An 18,566-nucleotide genomic window follows, 5' to 3' on the forward strand; every position below is an offset into this window, starting at 1 on the left:
GTCATGGAGTGCTGGAGTTGAGGTGGAATTAGGAGGATTTACACAGGAAGATAGGAAAATAACGAGATTCTCACAGTCCCTGTCACACACACACACACACACACACACACACACACACACACATGCGCGCACACACACACACACACACACACACACACACACACATACACAAGTAGATACAAAGATGAAACACATATAATCATCTGCCATTTTTTGACATTTTCTCTTTCTTTTTGCAGTCCTTAGCAACCTGCTAAACTCCTCCTAAAGCAGCAATGTTCATGACAGCTTGGATCAACAACCGGCAAGAAAGTGGCAATCTCACTGTTAGGCTCTATCTGTAGAGCTAAATTACTGTGAGGCCCGAGTAGAGCTGTGGGTGTGTGTATGTGCGTGTGTATGTGCGTGTCTGTGTGTGTGCGTGTGAGAGAGAGAGAGATTGCATTTGTATGTTCAGTCTTGTGTGTGCATATATGTGGGGAGTAAATATAAGAGAATCAAAGGGGGTTTTAGGATTGTTACTACAAAGGAAATTATTGAAACAATTAGACCATCTTTCCACTTTAAACTAAATCATGAAAGTGGACATCAAAGGGATTTAATCTCAAATCAACCATGAAATGGCAAACGTATAGAGCTACCTTTTTCTATGGATACTATCTAGTTCTAGTAATTCAATGTGAATATAAACCAGTGAAAGTTATTGATGTTGTAGAGGTCTAACCTTTTACTGAAATCGTATAAGTGGATTTTATTTAGCTTATTCTGTCATTGTTTGAGACACCAATATGCTTTTAAAAATCCATTGGCAACAATCACTTAATTAAATCATTTTTGTATTGTCTGCGTTAGAAATGCAGGATAGATGAATAACAGGGGGCTTCAATAAGTACAACTGTATTTCCTGCCCTTGGCAAGGAAAATAGTGTATGATTATAATCCTAGAATGTATGGTCCAATGTGTGTTCAGGGGGCCACTGATGTCACTGTGTGTGTGTGTGTGTGTGTGTGTGTGTGTGTGTGTGTGTGTGTGTGTGTGTGTGTGTGTGTGTGTGTGTGTGTGTGTGTGTGTGTGTGTGTGTGAGTGTGTTCTTGTTTTGTCTGTGTGTCTTTTTTTAGTTGGTGATGGGGCTTAGTTTTAAATCCTGTTTGGGGACTACCACTTCTCTTCAGTCAGTTCGATAAATCAGAGTGAAAGAGTGAAATTATAAATCAAATACAAATGATACAAACTAATTAATGTCAAATTGATTAAACAATCAATTTGTATTACAATGTTATAAGATATTGTACAATTATATATAGATCTATATTTTGAAATGTACTGAGCTGAAGCGAAGTCTAGTCCAACTCTATTTCTGTCAATGGATGAATATTTAGCTGACATGGACAAATTCAAAGATGTCATGTAGTAATGTATTAGAAATTGTTCTGATGTAGTCTGTGTCAGTCTAGTTGTGATGCAGTAATTTCTCCTCTATAGTGCCTTCACTGACACAGCCTGGCTTGACCAATCTACAGACACACAGGGAATAGAGCTGGGATAAAAAAAAGTGAAAACAGACAAAATAGTAGTTGAATGTATTGAAAAGATACTAGACAATTGAGGAATGTATTATGTTATTTGAGTCGTAATCATTTTGGTGGTAGAAAAGCCTTACCTTAAACTGCTTGTGAATGTGAAACTGTTACGTTAGTGTGACAGCTGCTGTATACATATGTGGGTGGTTTGCTGTTTAATTTCCAGTATTTTAAACAAATAATGCATTCCAAACTCTTAACAGCCTCACATTTCAGCAGTCAAATCCTCATTGTGTGTCTTTTTATTTGAGCAAGCCAGTTGCTGTCACAGTGCTTTTGTATCATTCATATTTCCACATTAAGAACATCATTCACCTGTGATTTTTGTATATGAATTTTACATTTAGCAGCGGCCAACTTGTTGCTGTGGTATTTTGTGAATATCATTGTAAAATGCCCCAGAAACAGCGCTACTGCATTTTAAAAAAAAAAACAGTTATTTTGCGGCTGTAGCAGAAACAAAGTTAACTTCTGAATGTCTTTTTGTTGCCTTGCAGTTTTGTACTTGCTCTGCCCCCTTTAAACCTTAAAAAGGGTTACAGAGGTTGCATAGTGCTGCAGTTAATGTACAGTGTGTTACTTGTAAAGCACCATATAGCTGCAATACAGGACAGAGACTGTTGCTAACAGCCTAGCCTCAAGCCGAAATATAATAGTCTGTGATGTCACATATTGACTTATCCTACTGTGTAACTGTGGGCTGGATGCCGGGCCAAAGTTTGAAATGCCTTCTGATCTTGTTATCTGTGATGGAGTTTCTCTTGACACATTGGAGCCAAGTGAAGAGTGTGTCTGAAATCTCTTACTGCATCTGCTATAAGGATAATGCACAAAATACACACAAAATAACAGTACAAGCTTTCAGATAATAGCCACTGATGCCTTCAAAATAAAACATCCTCCTTTATAATGCAGTACTCGCCGTCTTTGTGCACTTCATTAAGTGCCACAGGAATCAACAAAAACACTCTGCTGGCCTGCAGTGCACATTCAGAAACCTCACTGGGACTGATTTAATGAAAAGAAGACTAAAATACTTCTCTTAAAATTGCACAAGGAATGCGCGTGTTTTCAGCATCATGGTCCACGCCACATTTAGTCCCAAGAAGTCACATTCCTTGTTAGCAAACTATTGGAGCATAGTTTCCAAACCAGAATGTAAAATCAAGGAAGTTGTTGACTTATCGGGTCCTGAAGTGCACTTTGCAGATAATGCTAAGGCATCAATCATGGCGCTGACTAGTCCTGCCTTATACCGCCTCTTGACTATTTCAGAGGGAAATAAAGAACAAAATGTCACCATCGGAAAGTAAACAGTCAAACAAGCAGAGATGTTTTTGCAGGTGATTCAAATAACACAAACTATATAGGAGAAGCACTTTCCTATCCTGTATACATCTTGGTTTATTAAACATATTTAGACAATTCATTTTCGATATAGACTAGTGTCTTCTACTTTTATTTAAAGTTTTCATTTAGTTTTGGAAGAGTCTTTTTCATTTTTTGTCATCTGGCACTTGTTGTTCTTCTGGAATTGTGTAAATAATGTTTGAGGAGTCAATTAAACCGTTTTCGTGGGATTTGGTGTTTTATTTCCCTGCCAAATATTTGTATCTTTTATGAGTGTGTATGACACAGTTTTACAGCTTTATGGGAATCTGATGTTAAAAACTGATATTTAAATAATGTCATTTTTACAGTTAAGATATAAATAATGCTTTAAAAATGTGTAGTTTGGATCAAAAAACATCTGAATTTAATATCTGTGTCTCTGCATTGAACTCTATTTACCTTTATCTTTGTGACTAAGTTTATTTCCTGTGGGCTTTTTGAAAGTTAGGTAAGCTCAGGGACAACAAAAAAGAGGCATCATGGGACATGACCTGAAATGCTTGATATGTCAGCTATTTATAGGAGGTAAGAAGTACAACGTTTCTAGCTTGGTGAATGATTGATGGCGACAGATTCATTGAGATGCACACCCGAGGCCCTCAGAAGAAAAATGTGGGAGTCTCAGAGATTTTCCTTGCCAACGGTATTCACACATAATACCTGCAGCTGTTACATATTCATTTCATTCTATAATAACCACACGATCAGTAAAGAATTCAATGAAATCCTGCACGGCATGATGCTTTGATTACTTGATATACTCAGTAATTGGGTTGATTTCATTCCAAGTAAATTAGATCTAATTATATTTCATGGTTGGATCAATAAATCTCTCTGGTGTTGGTGTCTGTGGGTTGACATACCGGAGGTGAAGCCTGCATTCGTGTCCTTCACGAAACCTAAATCCAGTGTATTGTAATTTGTTAAAAGTAAACGTGATATCTTTACTGTATAGGTAATTTAAACCAGTTTTCCCTCACTGTGGGATCAGGAAGTCCCACAAAGGTTTTGAGAAGTTAGTGGAGTGTTTTCACTCTCAAAAGAGCAGAAGAAGTTAAGTTGCACAAAGTGGAATCCTGAGTAAGATACAAATCATAAAAAAATCCAAACTGTGTTCAAGCAAGTACTTGAGTAAACCAACTGTGTTACCTTTCCATTTCACAATTCCATACAGTATGGAACAATATAATACAATAGCAGGATGGTTTATAAGTTCATGATTAGATAACCTAAAGAAGTTTATATTAATTAGAATTAATATTAATCAGAATCAAAATCATAATACCTTTATTCGTTCCACAGAGGGGACATTTGCATTTGTTACAGCAATAAAAGAGACAAAGACAGCTTAATAAGATACAATACAAAAGAAATACAAATACATAAGTAGCTAAAGAGGTTTGTGTTAGTAGTTCACAAGGAAAACGGAAAATAAAGAGAGAGCTTCTTTCTTATTTGTAGTTTTTTGATCAAAGTTGGAAACCATAAAATATAGCTTTTACATGCGCTTTTACAGCACACATTACGGCAAATTGTGTTGTGCGTTCATAAACCAAGCAATACTGTAGTCAGGATTTGCCAAGGGACTGCGCGCGCTTCCTTTGGCTTCAGCGGAGGAGGACATGCGTCACATTTGTGTAGTTCTATGAATAACTGTATTGTGCAGAGATGTGGTAAGTCTACATGGCAGGTTTGCCTTTGGCTTTTTAAAACAACACACCATGCAATGCATTGTGACTGAATTACCGTAAAACAGCTTGATTCGGTAACACACTAAATTATGCGTCAATCTAAAATCGAAGGCTTAGCTTTGAAGACATTATAAACAGGGGTGCACATAAGTGGTACGCAGGTACGCATGCGCGGCAACAATCTGAAATGCGTACCGTCACTTGTGTCACAAAGCGCATTTGCGTACCGATGTATATGTGAAGCGGTTGGATCACCGGACGACGGAGTCGGTCTCCGTGTGCAAAGACAGGGCTGCTGTTAACGTCGGCCTGTACAGCAGCACTGCGCTAAAACAGCTGATCACAACGTTCACACGCTCTGTGGTCACGAAGCTCTGCACTCTACTACTACCCCCCCCCGTTGACATTCGCGATACAGAGGGCTTCATCATACTCNATTGCTATCGCAGTAAGGTTTGTTTTAGGTGGAAACCACGATGTTGTATTTTAGTGTTGCCTCTGTGTTTAGTGTCCTGTCTGTCTGTAACTTTGTGTGGTAGTGTTACCACTGAACAGGTCTCTCTTGAAAATGAGACCTTGTGTCTCAATGAGATTTTACACCTGTATAAATAAAGGCTAAATAAAATCAAGAATAAATAAATGGGGAACATCAATACATTACTCTTTGAATGACACAAAGCAACACCAATGTAGGAATAATACCTCATGTATATGTAATTGGAAAACTTTCCCATGAAAGAAAAAGGTGGACTAATTTTTAAAAAAGGAGGAGTGTCCTACTTTCCCAGTGCTGTTATAATATCTGCTGTGGATTGTGAGTCAGTTGGTCAAATGTCATGTTTATTGAAAAAACATAATTATCTTTATTAAATAAATCCATGATGCATCAGTAATAAAAAAACACACAAAACACATTTATCCTAATTTTATTTAGCATGCATCTCACTAATATGGGAAAGTTAACACCTATGGATTGAAAAAAAACATTGGTTTGGTCATTCAAATGTTAATTTATTGGGGTACCCTTAGTGAAATAATGTGGTCCTTTGACTGACAATCTGTGAAGATTAGACATCCCTGCACGCAGCCAGTCAATGACTGTTGAGTATCCAAACTAAAACCAACTTCAACACTGTATTGTTGCTGGAAGGTTTGTTGAACTCAGAGAATGTTGGATTTTCAAATGTTGTACTGATTATTAGTTGAGAATCGATGAATTTGCTGTTAGTTTCAGCCATAATACCTTTCTTTTTCCTCCCTTAGGTCTCCTGTGTTGGCACATGTTCTATTCTACCTTGTCCTGGCAGCAGGGGACGAGGTAGACAGGAAGCCCAACTTTGTCCTGATGATGGTGGACGACCTTGGCATCGGGGACATAGGATGCTACGGTAATGACACCATCAGGTAATTTCAAACTTGAGTGTTATAATCCTCTTTCCTTTCTTGTTTGTTCACTTATTGTCTGCTTTTGTTCTCTTTTATTATCTGATTTCATTTATTGTCATAACTGCCTGTTGCATTTTCTTGCAAGACAATTTTCCTTTCTGTGATAACAAAGAACATCATATCTTATTGCATCATTTAGAAGGCCTAGGTCTGTTTCTTGTTTTACTCTTATATGCTGCCAGTCATTTAATGTTTATTCATTTAATAATTTAATATACTCTCTTCTACATATTAACTTTACCTATTGTGCCTGTAGGACTCCTAACATTGACCGACTTGCTTCTGAAGGGGTAAAGCTGACTCAGCACATTGCAGCTGCTCCTCTTTGCACCCCGAGCCGGGCCGCTTTTATGACGGGGCGCTATGCACTCCGATCAGGTAACTGATCATCCTAAACATATTTTCCAATGCAAAATGGGAGAAAGCTGTGCATATTTGTGCAGCAATGTTTGACAATATGTTCCATATTTATGTATTTATTCTCATGTGTTTGTTCACTAGGACTAGGAAGCATCGGCCGTGTGCAGGTGCTGCTGTTCCTTGGAGGTTCAGGGGGGCTTCCACCCAGTGAGACCACCTTCGCTAAAAGGCTCCAGCAACAAGGATACACCACCGGCTTAGTGGGTGAGAGAACATGGTGTGGTCAATTATTCTTTGGTCCTTTTCATCATCTAGGTGCCTAAAAAGTGTCAGCAGTGCAGAATGGCATCTGCTTGGTTAATCAAAGCTAAGTGTGAATGTGTAGAATATTGAGTGTGAGCTTGACCTGTCTTCTATATGAATTATAAAGTATAGGAACAATGTCTAATCTCTTCTAACTTGCACACACGGAGGCAATTTGAGAGGGCATGTTAGGTTCAACAACCTAACAAGCATTGCCAGGTGTAGCACACGTATGGTTTTGCATTTGGAATAAACTGTACATCGTGCTATTGTGGCTGTTCAGATGTAAAATGCTATAGTATCAATTTTCTGAGCTGTCTTTTTGTTTTTGAGTGTGTACTGCTTAATCTACAGTATCCCTTTGCTCTCTGTGTCTCTGCAGGTAAGTGGCACTTGGGTGTTAACTGCGAACAAAGAGGGGACCATTGCCACCATCCCAATCAGCATGGCTTCAGCTACTTCTACGGCCTGCCCTTCACTCTGTTCAATGACTGTGTGCCCGGAGAGGGGAATGATGTCTTGGCAGACCTCCAGCACGCACTTCGAAGTCTGGCCATGTTTCTTGGAGTTGGTCTTTTTACACTGGTGGGTGCTTTTCTCAGTTGGTTAGTTTTGATTTCTCTCCTTAGAAAATGTTCACAAATTTGTATCTGAAATGACATAATTAGACACATAATATGATAAAAAAGATGGCTAAGATAGGATAAGTATTGGTTGTCAGATGAACTGGAAGACATTGGAAGACAAAGAGTTGCTCTACCCTTTACCCTGAAGCTAAATAACTTATGCGTAATCACTTAGACAGGAACAACGGTAGACAAATAGATTGGGAACAATGGTGGCAATTGTGGAATTCAATGTCAGTTGGAAACCTGTTTTATGATTGAGCAAGAAGAAAATAGTGAGACTCAGTGAGGTCTTGGCAATGGTATGTACCTGTGTGATTAATAGGAACCAGCTGTGCCACAGGTAGAGCAAACAGCTTCAAAAGAGGAAATGTAAACCAGTACAAATAGAGAACTCATTTCAGCAGGAAGACAGAAGTCTATAAAACTATTTTCAGACCTAAATGTAAATAGTGCACAGTATCTATGAACAAAGGACACAATGTTCTTCTTGTTCACTTGTGAAAATCAGTGACTTCTTTAGAAATGGTTTGTGACGTCATCTAGTGGCAACATCGCGAAATTGCAGATCCACACAGGAATACAAAGTGTATTACACAATTCCGTGTTTGATGCAACGCAGTGCAACAGTCCTGAAAATAATCCTGCAATAGTGGAATTGACAATGTTTGCTATTGGTGGAGTACATATCAGAGAGATGTTAATTTAGTCATTAGAGTTTTAAATTTTAGGTTTTAGTTTGCGGTGTTGTTTGAATGAATTCTAACTGGACATATGTTTCCCCTTCCCTCACTGCAAAAGTCGAAATAATGTTAATTTCTCATACATATTTTATACAAATAATGTTTCATTCATGTTGTTCCTGTGTACTCCGTTACAATGGTTGAATTTGTTGTGTGTTTTCTAAACACATTGGGTGTTTGCATGTGTTATGTGTTTGCAGGTGTGTATCCGTATGTGTGGCCTTCTTGAAGTCAGCCTGTGGATATTGGTAGCACTCTTCTTTGTCAGTATCCTAGCAACCTCTGTATGGTATATGCCATTTAAACTCCTGCGAACTTGGAACTGCATCCTCATGAGGGACCAAGAAGTGATCGAACAGCCTATGACAGTGGAGACACTGCCCCAGAGGCTGCTGGGAGAAGCACAAAACTTTATAAAGAGGTATGTGTTGACTGTTTCAATACATACTGTACCTCAATAAAATACATACCAAGTAAAAAATGAGGAATTTCTCCTTATGCTTCATCATAATTGACCCTAAAAATGCATTTCTTCTTCCCTTCAGGAATGTTGATCAGCCATTCCTTCTCCTCTTCTCATTGGCCCATGTCCACACGCCACTCTTCAAAACCCCCGCCTTTGCTGGTAAAAGTCGCCATGGTCGCTATGGTGATAACCTTGAAGAAGTGGACTGGATGATTGGTGGGTATATTGGCAATTGGTAACAATTGGTAAAAAATACCAGACTGATTGGCTGTCAACAACCTTGTGTAACATTTCTCACAGGCACAAACATCCCATCATCACTGGGTTCTATACAGTATGTTAACCACTAGAAATGATCAAAACTATTGGAAAAATCCAGAATTGTCCTTTAACCATCAAGAAAGTCCGAGCAATCATATTGTCTATGGAGTTTGAACCCTCTATCTTTTTTCTAATGCCATATTATTATATTTTCTAGGTAAAATTACGGAGACGGTGGACTCCCTCGGCCTAGCCAACAATACCCTGATGTACTTTACATCAGACCATGGTGGACACCTCGAGGATGCTGATTCCATAACCGGACAGAAAGGAGGCTGGAACGGCATGTATAAAGGTACATATCCTCTTTCACATCTAATCGTCACTTTAATTGGCATTTCTGATAAAGACAACCACATTTAAAACATTATTTTCAGTATAGAAAGTTGTATTTATGATTGTTGACCAAAAGATGTGGTTTGTTTCTTGGTTGAAATGTCGCTATATTGTAAGCTGCATTCATTCAAATATAGCGAGATTTTATGTTGTGTAATTTCTCTTGATTATGCACCTTTTTAGGTGGGAAAGCTATGGGAGCGTGGGAGGGGGGGATCAGGGTGCCCGGTATTTTCCGCTGGCCTGGCAGACTGGACGCTGGACGTGTAGTGGACGAACCCACGAGCCTCATGGACCTTTATCCAACACTGAAATATTTGGCCAAGGACACTAAACCAGACAGGTGAAGATTATGTCTGCCTTCTTTACATTGTGTGAGTCATATTCATTTTATTCCACAGTTTTATTGTGGGAAAGGCTAAAGCTTCTGAATTTGTTGAAAACAACAGTTCACAAAAGCATTGTTTGCAGTTACAAAAAGAGGGGAGACAGGACCACACAATTACTCCTAACATAATGTAGGTGTTTGGTATCCAGATAATTACAGTGTGGATCCAAAAGTACCTTGTTACCTGTAAACAACTACAGCTAGAAACTGATTTAGCTTATTTTTCCAGCATTGTAAGTGACATACAGTATTCTTTTTTACTTTCTCGGTTTTCTTGATAGTTATAATATGATCAATACAACGTCTACAATCTCTTTCTGCATGTTTGGTTGCAGTAATACTGTCTCCTTTGCCCAATTGTATTTCATGCTTCCCCTCTTACCTCTTTTTTTATTTTTCTCTTCCCGCTCTCCCAGACAATCAGACGGCTATAACCTCATGCCACTATTGGAGGGGAAGGCAGAGCGATCAGAGCACAAATTCCTCTTCCACTACTGTGGAGTTAATCTGAATGCAGTACGCTGGCACCCAGCTGGAAGTAAATTCACACATGTCGACATAGAGATACATTCAATAAGTTAGAAGGGCGATGGAAGTTTTATTCTGCAATTAAAGTTTCCTTTGTTGATGCCACTGAAATCAAACATTACCTTCAGGCAATAACAAATAGAATACCACAGAAGCAAGCTGGAATAAACAAACTTGTTAGTACTCAAACTAAATTTAAAGAGAAAAATGCACCAACTTTCTTGTGGATGCCCAGGGTCACTGTCAACCAAAAATATTCTAAGGCCAATGCAGCTCTTGCCCTTTTTAAAAAGGTATTTTCACAATAAATCTTACAACAGATCGAGGAAGTTCTGTATTTCAGCGGTATCTAGAGTATGACTGAAGCTGAAATAATGTGTTGTTTCTCCTTGCATATACAGTAAGTGTGTCACTATCATGTCAAATAACCACGCTGGATGCCGGAAGAACAGCAGTTTATGCAGCTGTAAACAACACTTTATCAGTCAATATCACACCCACTGAGGGGTTCATTGCTCAACACTGATTGGATAAAACAACAAAGGAGGCAGATTTCCGCTTAAAGGCTATCTATGAAACTGCAGGGAAATATGTGTGAATGTTATATTGGTCTTTCATTTGTCACAGTACAATTTAACATACTGTTACAAGTATATAAGTTACAATCTTCTGTTGTGTGTTTCCATCCAGGTGACTCCGTCTTCAAGGTGCACTTTTTTACTCCCAACTTTTCTCCACCTGGAGCCGGTGGATGCTATGACACTAAGGTATGTCTTTGTCATGGAGATCATGTGACGCACCACAACCCACCGCTGCTGTACGACCTTTTCCACGACCCTTCAGAGTCCAGCCCGCTGACCCCAGACACTGAGCCGCGATATGCTGAAATCCTCGAGCAGACTGCCAAAGCTGTGGAGAAACATCGAAATACCCTCACACACCAGCAGGTGTCTGGTGATACTCATTCAGAATCCAATTCAGAGGCACACAGCGTTCAAAATCAGATGACATGGGAAAAGATTATGTGGAGACCCTGGCTTCAGCCCTGCTGTGGGACTTTTCCATTCTGCGGCTGCAAAGAGGACACAAAGAATATTTAAAGAGAAAACTCCACCAGACACTCTCAAACTGTTGCAAAAAAACAAAACAGCTTGGGTTTAGTGTTGCTCCTCTGAAATCTATGACAGGGTTTATACCTGTTTCAGGAATAGAGCCAGATGCTATTTAAAAATGTTAAAGATATTACATGGAAAGGTTTGGCCCAACATAAAAGTCAATGGATTGCACCATGCAATTATTTGTCACCCAAAATATTTGAAATGTATTGAAACAGAGGAATCAATTTATATACTGAGTTCACTATACCTGTGCTATATTACACTGTACTGTACATACTTGCAATAGTAGCCAAAATAGATGATGCCTCTTTGCATACATGGATACTGTAGGAAGTCTGTTGTGTCATTCATTAACCGAATGATCTGTGCAGTTGGTGCTCTTATTTATTTCCATAAGTAAGGAACATAACATGCAGTGCTTTAACTTTGTGACATAATACAATTGTATAAAAAAAATGCATACTCGTTAAATATTATTTGAGTGTATATTTTTGACTTGCTTTGTTTCCATCTCACTAAAAAATACAGGGTAATATTATTCCAGAAGGTAGTTTAGCCATTAGAGGGCAGAGTCAGACTGTGTTTGGGTGACAGTTAGCTCTGCTCTGTGTTTGAGAGAGAGTGATAGAGGGGAGGGGAGGAGGTGTGTGAGGTTGAGGGTGAGATTGCAGCTCAGTCCTCTCCAGGCAGGTTTTAAAGCTCTGTTCAATCTCTAAATATCAGGATGATTTGCATTTTAAAAAAAAGGTTACATTGTCTTCGGTATACACGAGCAAATGTGAAGCATATCATGTTTTGATATTGCTGTAAAAATATAATATTGCATCAGTAGCGATAGCTGGAGGTTAAAAAAGGAATTCCTCTCCTTGTGCATTTTAGTTTTTTTAGCTCTAGCCATCAAAAAAATACCTCCCAGTAGTGATCTCTAAAATTAATCTCCTTTTCCCTCCTTATTAGCTTCTCCCTAAAATTCTCCCTCGTCACTTCTCCCTTCTTATTCATCCAAATCGTTTTGGTAACAATATGATACTTCTTGATCTCGGAAAGGGAATTTTCCTTTATCTCACTCCCCTTCAGGAATGTCAAAGCACAAGGTCAGCAGCATCGCTCAAAGACACGGAGGCAGGGTGGTTGCTGTCCACCAGGGTGTCCTAGTTTAACCACAAGGACATCCTGAAGCGTCACAGATCTTTAGTAATGAAATACTTTAAAGACTGGGTGAACTTCTCTATCATCAGTGTCATTATCGTTGATTAACATCATCCTCAGCGTTCACACTGGTCTCCCTCCAGCAGTGTCTGGCTGTCAAAACATCAAAGTTAGCTAGCTTACGACCGTTCTCCTTCCTCCCCTTCTCTGTTTCCTCTTCCTCCATCTCCTTAAACTGTTTTCTTCATCTCCTACTCCTTCTTGTCCTCCCTTCATCCTCCCTCCAGAAACGTCACCCGCATCTGCAAGTGAGGAAGGGAATGTCATCATTATTATCATCACTGTAATTGTTGCCATCACGGTCATAGTATTTACTTCTCTCCATCCAGCAGAGCACCGTACATCAAACACTCCGCAAGTTCATTACAGTAGCCACTCCATTATATCTCGAACAGTAAATCATGCAGCCGACCATACATAACGACATTTTGCTGTACGTCAAAGTTAATGATGGCTATGGGATAGAATGTTACTGGCTGTACATCATGTCACACACACGCACACCCACGCACATTGCCAGGTACACACATAACCACACAGAAACATGCATGTGTGTATGGACATAGATGCACATGCACGGTTGTGCATACACATGCACACAGTATATCATGTTGTTTTGAACCGATCAGGGGCTTTTTGTAAAGGTCACTGTTCTCGGGAGATGCCATAAAGCATTTTTACAACCCTCTGTTTGAAAACACATAAACACACATACAGCTAGAAAGCATGGCGGCTTGAACACAATGAAAATACATCTGTCATATTAGCCATGTCAGTAACAGCTTGGGGGCTGTTTTTTTTTAATTAGTTGTGGGTTTGTGCTCACGGTTCGGGTGATGCTAAGAGTAGTGTTCATTAAAGAGCAGAACGTTTTTAACAGCAACATTGCCAGTCATCTGTTGCAGTATATCTTGGTTGGGGGAAGTCTGTTTTCTATTTTGGAAATTAGTTTCACTGCCATTTGAATTTACTGAACATGTCAAAACTAGAAGATGTTTGTTGTGGTCAATATTTTAAGTTTAAATGATTGAAAAACATTCTGATGTTGAATTTTAATGTCCAACAGACACACACACCGCAATGTTCTTTCCATTAGGAAGGATTAGTGTCTTTGAGTGACAGCAAACAAGCTCTGTAAACTGTTGCCCTCTTTCTCCATCCTTCTTTTTCTGTAATTATTTTGCTGCTTCACTTTTGTGATTTAATATTTCACCGGAAGTCACTCCATCTTAAAAATGAAACACTACAAGAATAGCTAAATGTTGCTTTCTTTTTGGGAGTTCAATGAGAAGATTGAAATCACTCTCAGGTCTGTGCTTGAAGTCTATAGTTGGAGCTGGCAGGCCATTAGCCTAGCTTAGCATACAGAATGGTATTAGGGGAAAACAGCTACCATGTAACTAAAATATGCCATGCTTAATGACCAAAGCTGGCAAACATACTGTATGTCCTGAGATGCTGCACAGAAGTGCCAGGCAGATGGATTAGTGGGCAATTTACCCTAAAAACACATCGTTTCTGTTTGTGTTTCAGCTTTAGAAAGCCAGAAAAGAAAGTCATTCAAGCTTTTTTGCTGTTTGAAGCTATATAATATGTTTAATTCCAAAAATGTTGGACTATAGCTTTAATATTGGGATCACCAGCATCTGTAGTTCCTTTACATTTTACAATTGTTTAAAAATAGGAACAATATGTAGATTACTTTACCATGATTTCCCCAAAAATGTCAAACCGAGATATTGTGGCTGGCAGACTCAAATGGGTAAATACCCTTTTTAACTCACCATTCTCTACCTCGAGAGTACAATGACTATTTTAGTGTCAAAGTGAGAAGTTCACAAGCTAGTTAGAGACCTACAAACACAGGAGCGGTTTGTTGGCTGTGGAAATGTGGGAAGTAAAGAAAAAGAAAATCTATTTATATAGATGAAAATGAGGGCATATTCTCCATGGCCAGTCAGGAGCCATATTAGTGTTATGTTTGGCTGAGGTTTTCTTAAAACCATAACTGACCTCTGTGGTCAAGCCATCACACACCATTACAATCTACAGTCCATGCCCAACACAGTGTGTACTCTTTGCCCTTTCATTCCTTTTATTATTTCCTCAAAATGAAAGCTAACTTTTCTGCAATGGGTTGAAAGGCCCCAAAGAAACATAATAGGGAACTACACCAATTTAAAAAGTTTAAGTATTAAAGGAATAGTTTGCATTGTTCATCGTGGGGTTGTATGAGGTACTAAGTCAGTGTATCACAGTAAATATAGGCCCAGTTTGGTGAAAAATACAGGTATTATGGCAGGGAAGTGAAGCAAGGTTCTGCTGTGGATAGGGACAGCAGCAACACTTTTTTAGCAACCTCAAAGGGAGTCCACGTAAAAATATCTCAGTTTGAGCGTATGCTATATTTTGATGTCAGAGCCTTTTCGGCAAGGGAACCAAACCTGTTATCTAACTCTCTTCAAAGCGAGCAGATTAATTTAGCAAGAACATTAATGTTGACTTGCACAAGTTACTGGTGCACTGCTGCTTAAAGGGTTAGTTAGTTTGTTTTATTGTGTGACTTTTGTGTTTTGAAGGGTTTCATTCTCAAGCGGTGAACATTTTCTAAATATTGCCTACGGTTAAAACTGACATTGATTTTTTTAGGTGGGTCTTTTTCTAGGTGCGCCTTTTTTTTACACCAAAGACTGTCCACAGCTGTGCATTACGTTGGTTCCCTCACGGTACACCAGACAGCTTATCCAAACTGGTGGCCCTGAAGACCACCATGTACTGTAGGCATTACATTTTGGATAAATACCTTAAAAGGAAAATGATTTCACAGATGTAAGATTTCTGAAGAACACGCTGTATACAACTTAAATTCCTCCACCACTTATTTATCTTACATTCTTTACCAACCTGCCAAAGACACATTTTGAGCCACTATCTATTTACCAATGTCTGTTTCTCTATCTGTTCAGAGTAACTTACTTTTTCTCACCTGCTGTACCACAATAGATTGTTTTTGCAAAGCACCATTGAGAGGGAACGAGACAGAGTGTGTAAGGTGGTGAATAAATTAAGCTTTTAAAGATCACAACAGAGGTGTTTATGCTGCTATTAATGCCAAATAGATTTATGTGAGTGTGCATGCAGACAGTATACTTCTTTATTTGTAGGGACACAGTGAAGAGATGAGAATGTATTTGCATGTGTAGCTGTGTGTGTATTTATACCATGGATGTCAGTGCAGCAGAGGCAGATGTCCCCGGCATATACGTATTAGTTTGTGAGATTATATATGTGCGTGTTTCCAGCAGCACTGGGACAAATTATTACAGTGTGAGATAGGCTCTGGGGGATGACATTTTTTCCCTGCTGGGGAACTTTCACTATACACAAACACACACCACTAACTCAAACTGACTCTAAGCCATTCTCAATCTCTGCATGTCTGTCTTCTGCTCTTGTATCTAAATGTAGATCTAACTCTGATTTCTGAGACCTGTGGGGAAATCGTATTGCAGACCCCTGCTGTGTTTTTGTGCATTTGTGTGTTTAGTGTGGTGTGTCTTTGGTGTAAGTAGTGTTTCATGTTATGTACCATATGGTCAATATTAGCCCTCACAGGTGGACAGAGCCTCGGGACTGCACACACACATTTACACATGTACACTCCTTTGCAGATATAATCGAACTACAAAATGTAAACATGTTTAAACACCTTTTCTCACTTAAAGTGACACAAATGCACTTTCACAGTCACAAAAACACACACCACCCCCCACAAGCTTTTACATTCAGCCCCCCTCTTAACTGACAGGAAGTGTTTAGTGAGGTGGGGTTTGATGAGGAACAGATAGCTAAATAACAAGGCTAATGGGACAATTGTAGCCTATTATACTCATACGCCCACACCCACACCTATACAGAGTTCTCTCTTCCTGTCCTCTTAAACTGACAGAATGTGGCTCCAGCACCCTCATCTGTTTTTTAGTTTAGCACTGTAGAGCAACAGCTTTCAGGCATTTTGATGCCGGGGCACGCTTTGATTCAGGGGCTGAAAAAAAAGACCGACTGCAGCAAAATGCTAAATTACCCCCGGTTATAGGATGCATCAGAGCGGTGTGTGTAATTTAGGGGAATTACAGCTTTTTAAAGTGAGACGCACTCCCACATCTGACACCTCCATCTACAAGCACACACACTCAAGCACAGACACATTCCCGTCTTCTCCAACCTAGACTGCAGATGAATGGTGATGTTAGTCAATATGTACAATTGGCTTTTTGAACTACATGCATAGCCTGTATATCCACTCATCCTACAGAGTCATTAGACAAGTTTTCATTTTCTTGTCCTAGACTTTTTCTTTGTCTGAGCACTCAGTGTAGCCTGACATGAATTATGTCAAAGAATACAACATGTTTGGTGGAAGTCTCAGGGTTATTGGTTGGATGATGTTGTACTGTAATGGCACTCTAAAATGAGAACAAAAGCAAATCTGATTAGCTTTCATGTTTGAACTCAGAAAGGGTAGGCAGAAGAAAAAAGAAAAACTGGCAAGCTACACCACCTTGGGAATTTTTCAATGAAAGAACATACAGTACTTGAAAATGTGTGACACTAATTATTATTAAGCAAATTTGGATAGGACTCTGGGCGCAAAATCTCACTTAAGTAAAGACATAATACAATTTAGTTATAGAAATTAAACCAAGAGGAAGAACTGAAATGTCTGCAGGAAGAAAAAGCAAACGGATTACATTTAAAAGTAATTTATTTGTTAGAGTTTGTATTAAAAACTGTACACCGGTACTTAACCGTATTATTACCTCAAGAGCGGAACGTTTCCTCCTGAACGGATTTAAATACAATTCAAATCAAACAGAATATTGAAAAATTAGCAACAAAAGCATATTGTTAACAGCAAAAGCACCAAAGTCCTGAGAACATGTCTTAAATATAGACCTTAAGTGCAAGTAAGAACAGCTGAAACCAGTTTGAAGCACAGCTACAGGAACAGATATTCCCTCAATAACTCATCATGACAGGCTCTAGGCTGGTGAGGAGCCGAGCGATAGGACAAGGAGCAGGCATGAATAATGGAAACATGGTGCGATGGTCAGCGGAAGAGGGAGGGGTGGTGTGTGATGGAACGAATCATGGTGGGAATAAAAGGTCGGAGAATGGAGCCTGAGCAATAGGAGGAGTGTGCAGGGTGTGACCAACATTATACAGACTTGCTGATGACAAATTGAACCAAAACTGTATTTTTTCCCTCATAGGAGAGTTACAGCGGGAGAGAGGGAGAAAGAAAGGGGAGGGAGCAAATGGATTCTTGTCATACTGTTTCATATCGTATGAAAGGGATATTGACAGATAAATGAACAGGTGGTGGAACTGAGAAAAACACTCACACCGCAATGATTGGCAAAGAAAATCAGAGGAGACAGGTGAAGTATGTGAGCAGGAGGGAATAATTGCAAGACGCTGATCAAAACCTTAAGGGTCTGACTCTTTGAAAGTGGCAATAGAAAAGAAGAATGGCAGCAGGGGGAAGATGATGCTTCTGAGATAGACTGAGAAAAGTGTCAATATTACAATGCCCCTGGTCACACAGGGAGGTGTTTTATATATTGGTGTGGACAATCTTTTATGGCACAACCCTGACCTTCACCTAATGGAAGTCTTTGGGGATTAATGGAAGCACAGAGTCCTATTTCAGCCCAATATAACAAACCTCTGCAGGAAGCTTTCATAAATGGAAGCACTCCCAGATGGCTGGAAGCTGTTTTGGCAGCATAGTTATGCCCATGGCTATGGTTTGCCCTGTTCAAAAAGCGCATACATATGGGTGTAATATTTTGGGGTGCTAGACTTTCACCATGCAGTGTATCAGTGCGGGTCACTCTGTACAGGGGAAATAAAAGGACAGAGAGAAGGGATGGATGTTTGGACTGGGACATCTCATCTTGTTGAAGAAAGAGAGCTGACAAGAAAGATCGAAGGAGTGGGAAGGAGAAGCGGCGTACTTGAGAGATGGCTGAAGACTGATAGAAGTATCTGTCAG

General features: G+C 39.4%; 2 protein-coding genes across 2 annotated transcripts in view; both read left to right on the plus strand.

The window, feature by feature from the left end:
- The window catches only part of LOC104963316 (fibrous sheath CABYR-binding protein), a 16,049-nt gene extending 15,440 nt beyond the window's left edge, over positions 1–609 (plus strand). The window contains exon 11 of the mRNA XM_010791892.1: positions 240–609. Within this exon, the coding sequence (XP_010790194.1) occupies positions 240–268 (29 nt within the window). The 3' untranslated portion in view covers positions 269–609. The remainder of the gene's footprint in view (positions 1–239) is intronic.
- Positions 610–4,561: 3,952 nt separating this feature from the next.
- arsh (arylsulfatase H) lies at positions 4,562–11,782 on the plus strand. Its single transcript, XM_010791878.1, has 11 exons — positions 4,562–4,646; positions 5,928–6,068; positions 6,367–6,488; positions 6,612–6,734; positions 7,156–7,358; positions 8,343–8,563; positions 8,688–8,824; positions 9,087–9,224; positions 9,449–9,608; positions 10,070–10,191; positions 10,872–11,782. Exons 1-11 carry the CDS (start codon positions 4,642–4,644, stop codon positions 11,279–11,281), a joined length of 1,782 nt encoding a protein of 593 aa, XP_010790180.1. The 5' UTR covers positions 4,562–4,641; the 3' UTR covers positions 11,282–11,782.
- Positions 11,783–18,566: the final 6,784 nt, after the last annotated feature.

Source organism: Notothenia coriiceps, unplaced genomic scaffold (genome assembly GCF_000735185.1).
Source record: "Notothenia coriiceps isolate Sejong01 unplaced genomic scaffold, NC01 NC01_scaffold00035949, whole genome shotgun sequence".
In the NCBI taxonomy this organism is placed as follows: Eukaryota; Metazoa; Chordata; class Actinopteri; order Perciformes; family Nototheniidae; genus Notothenia; species Notothenia coriiceps.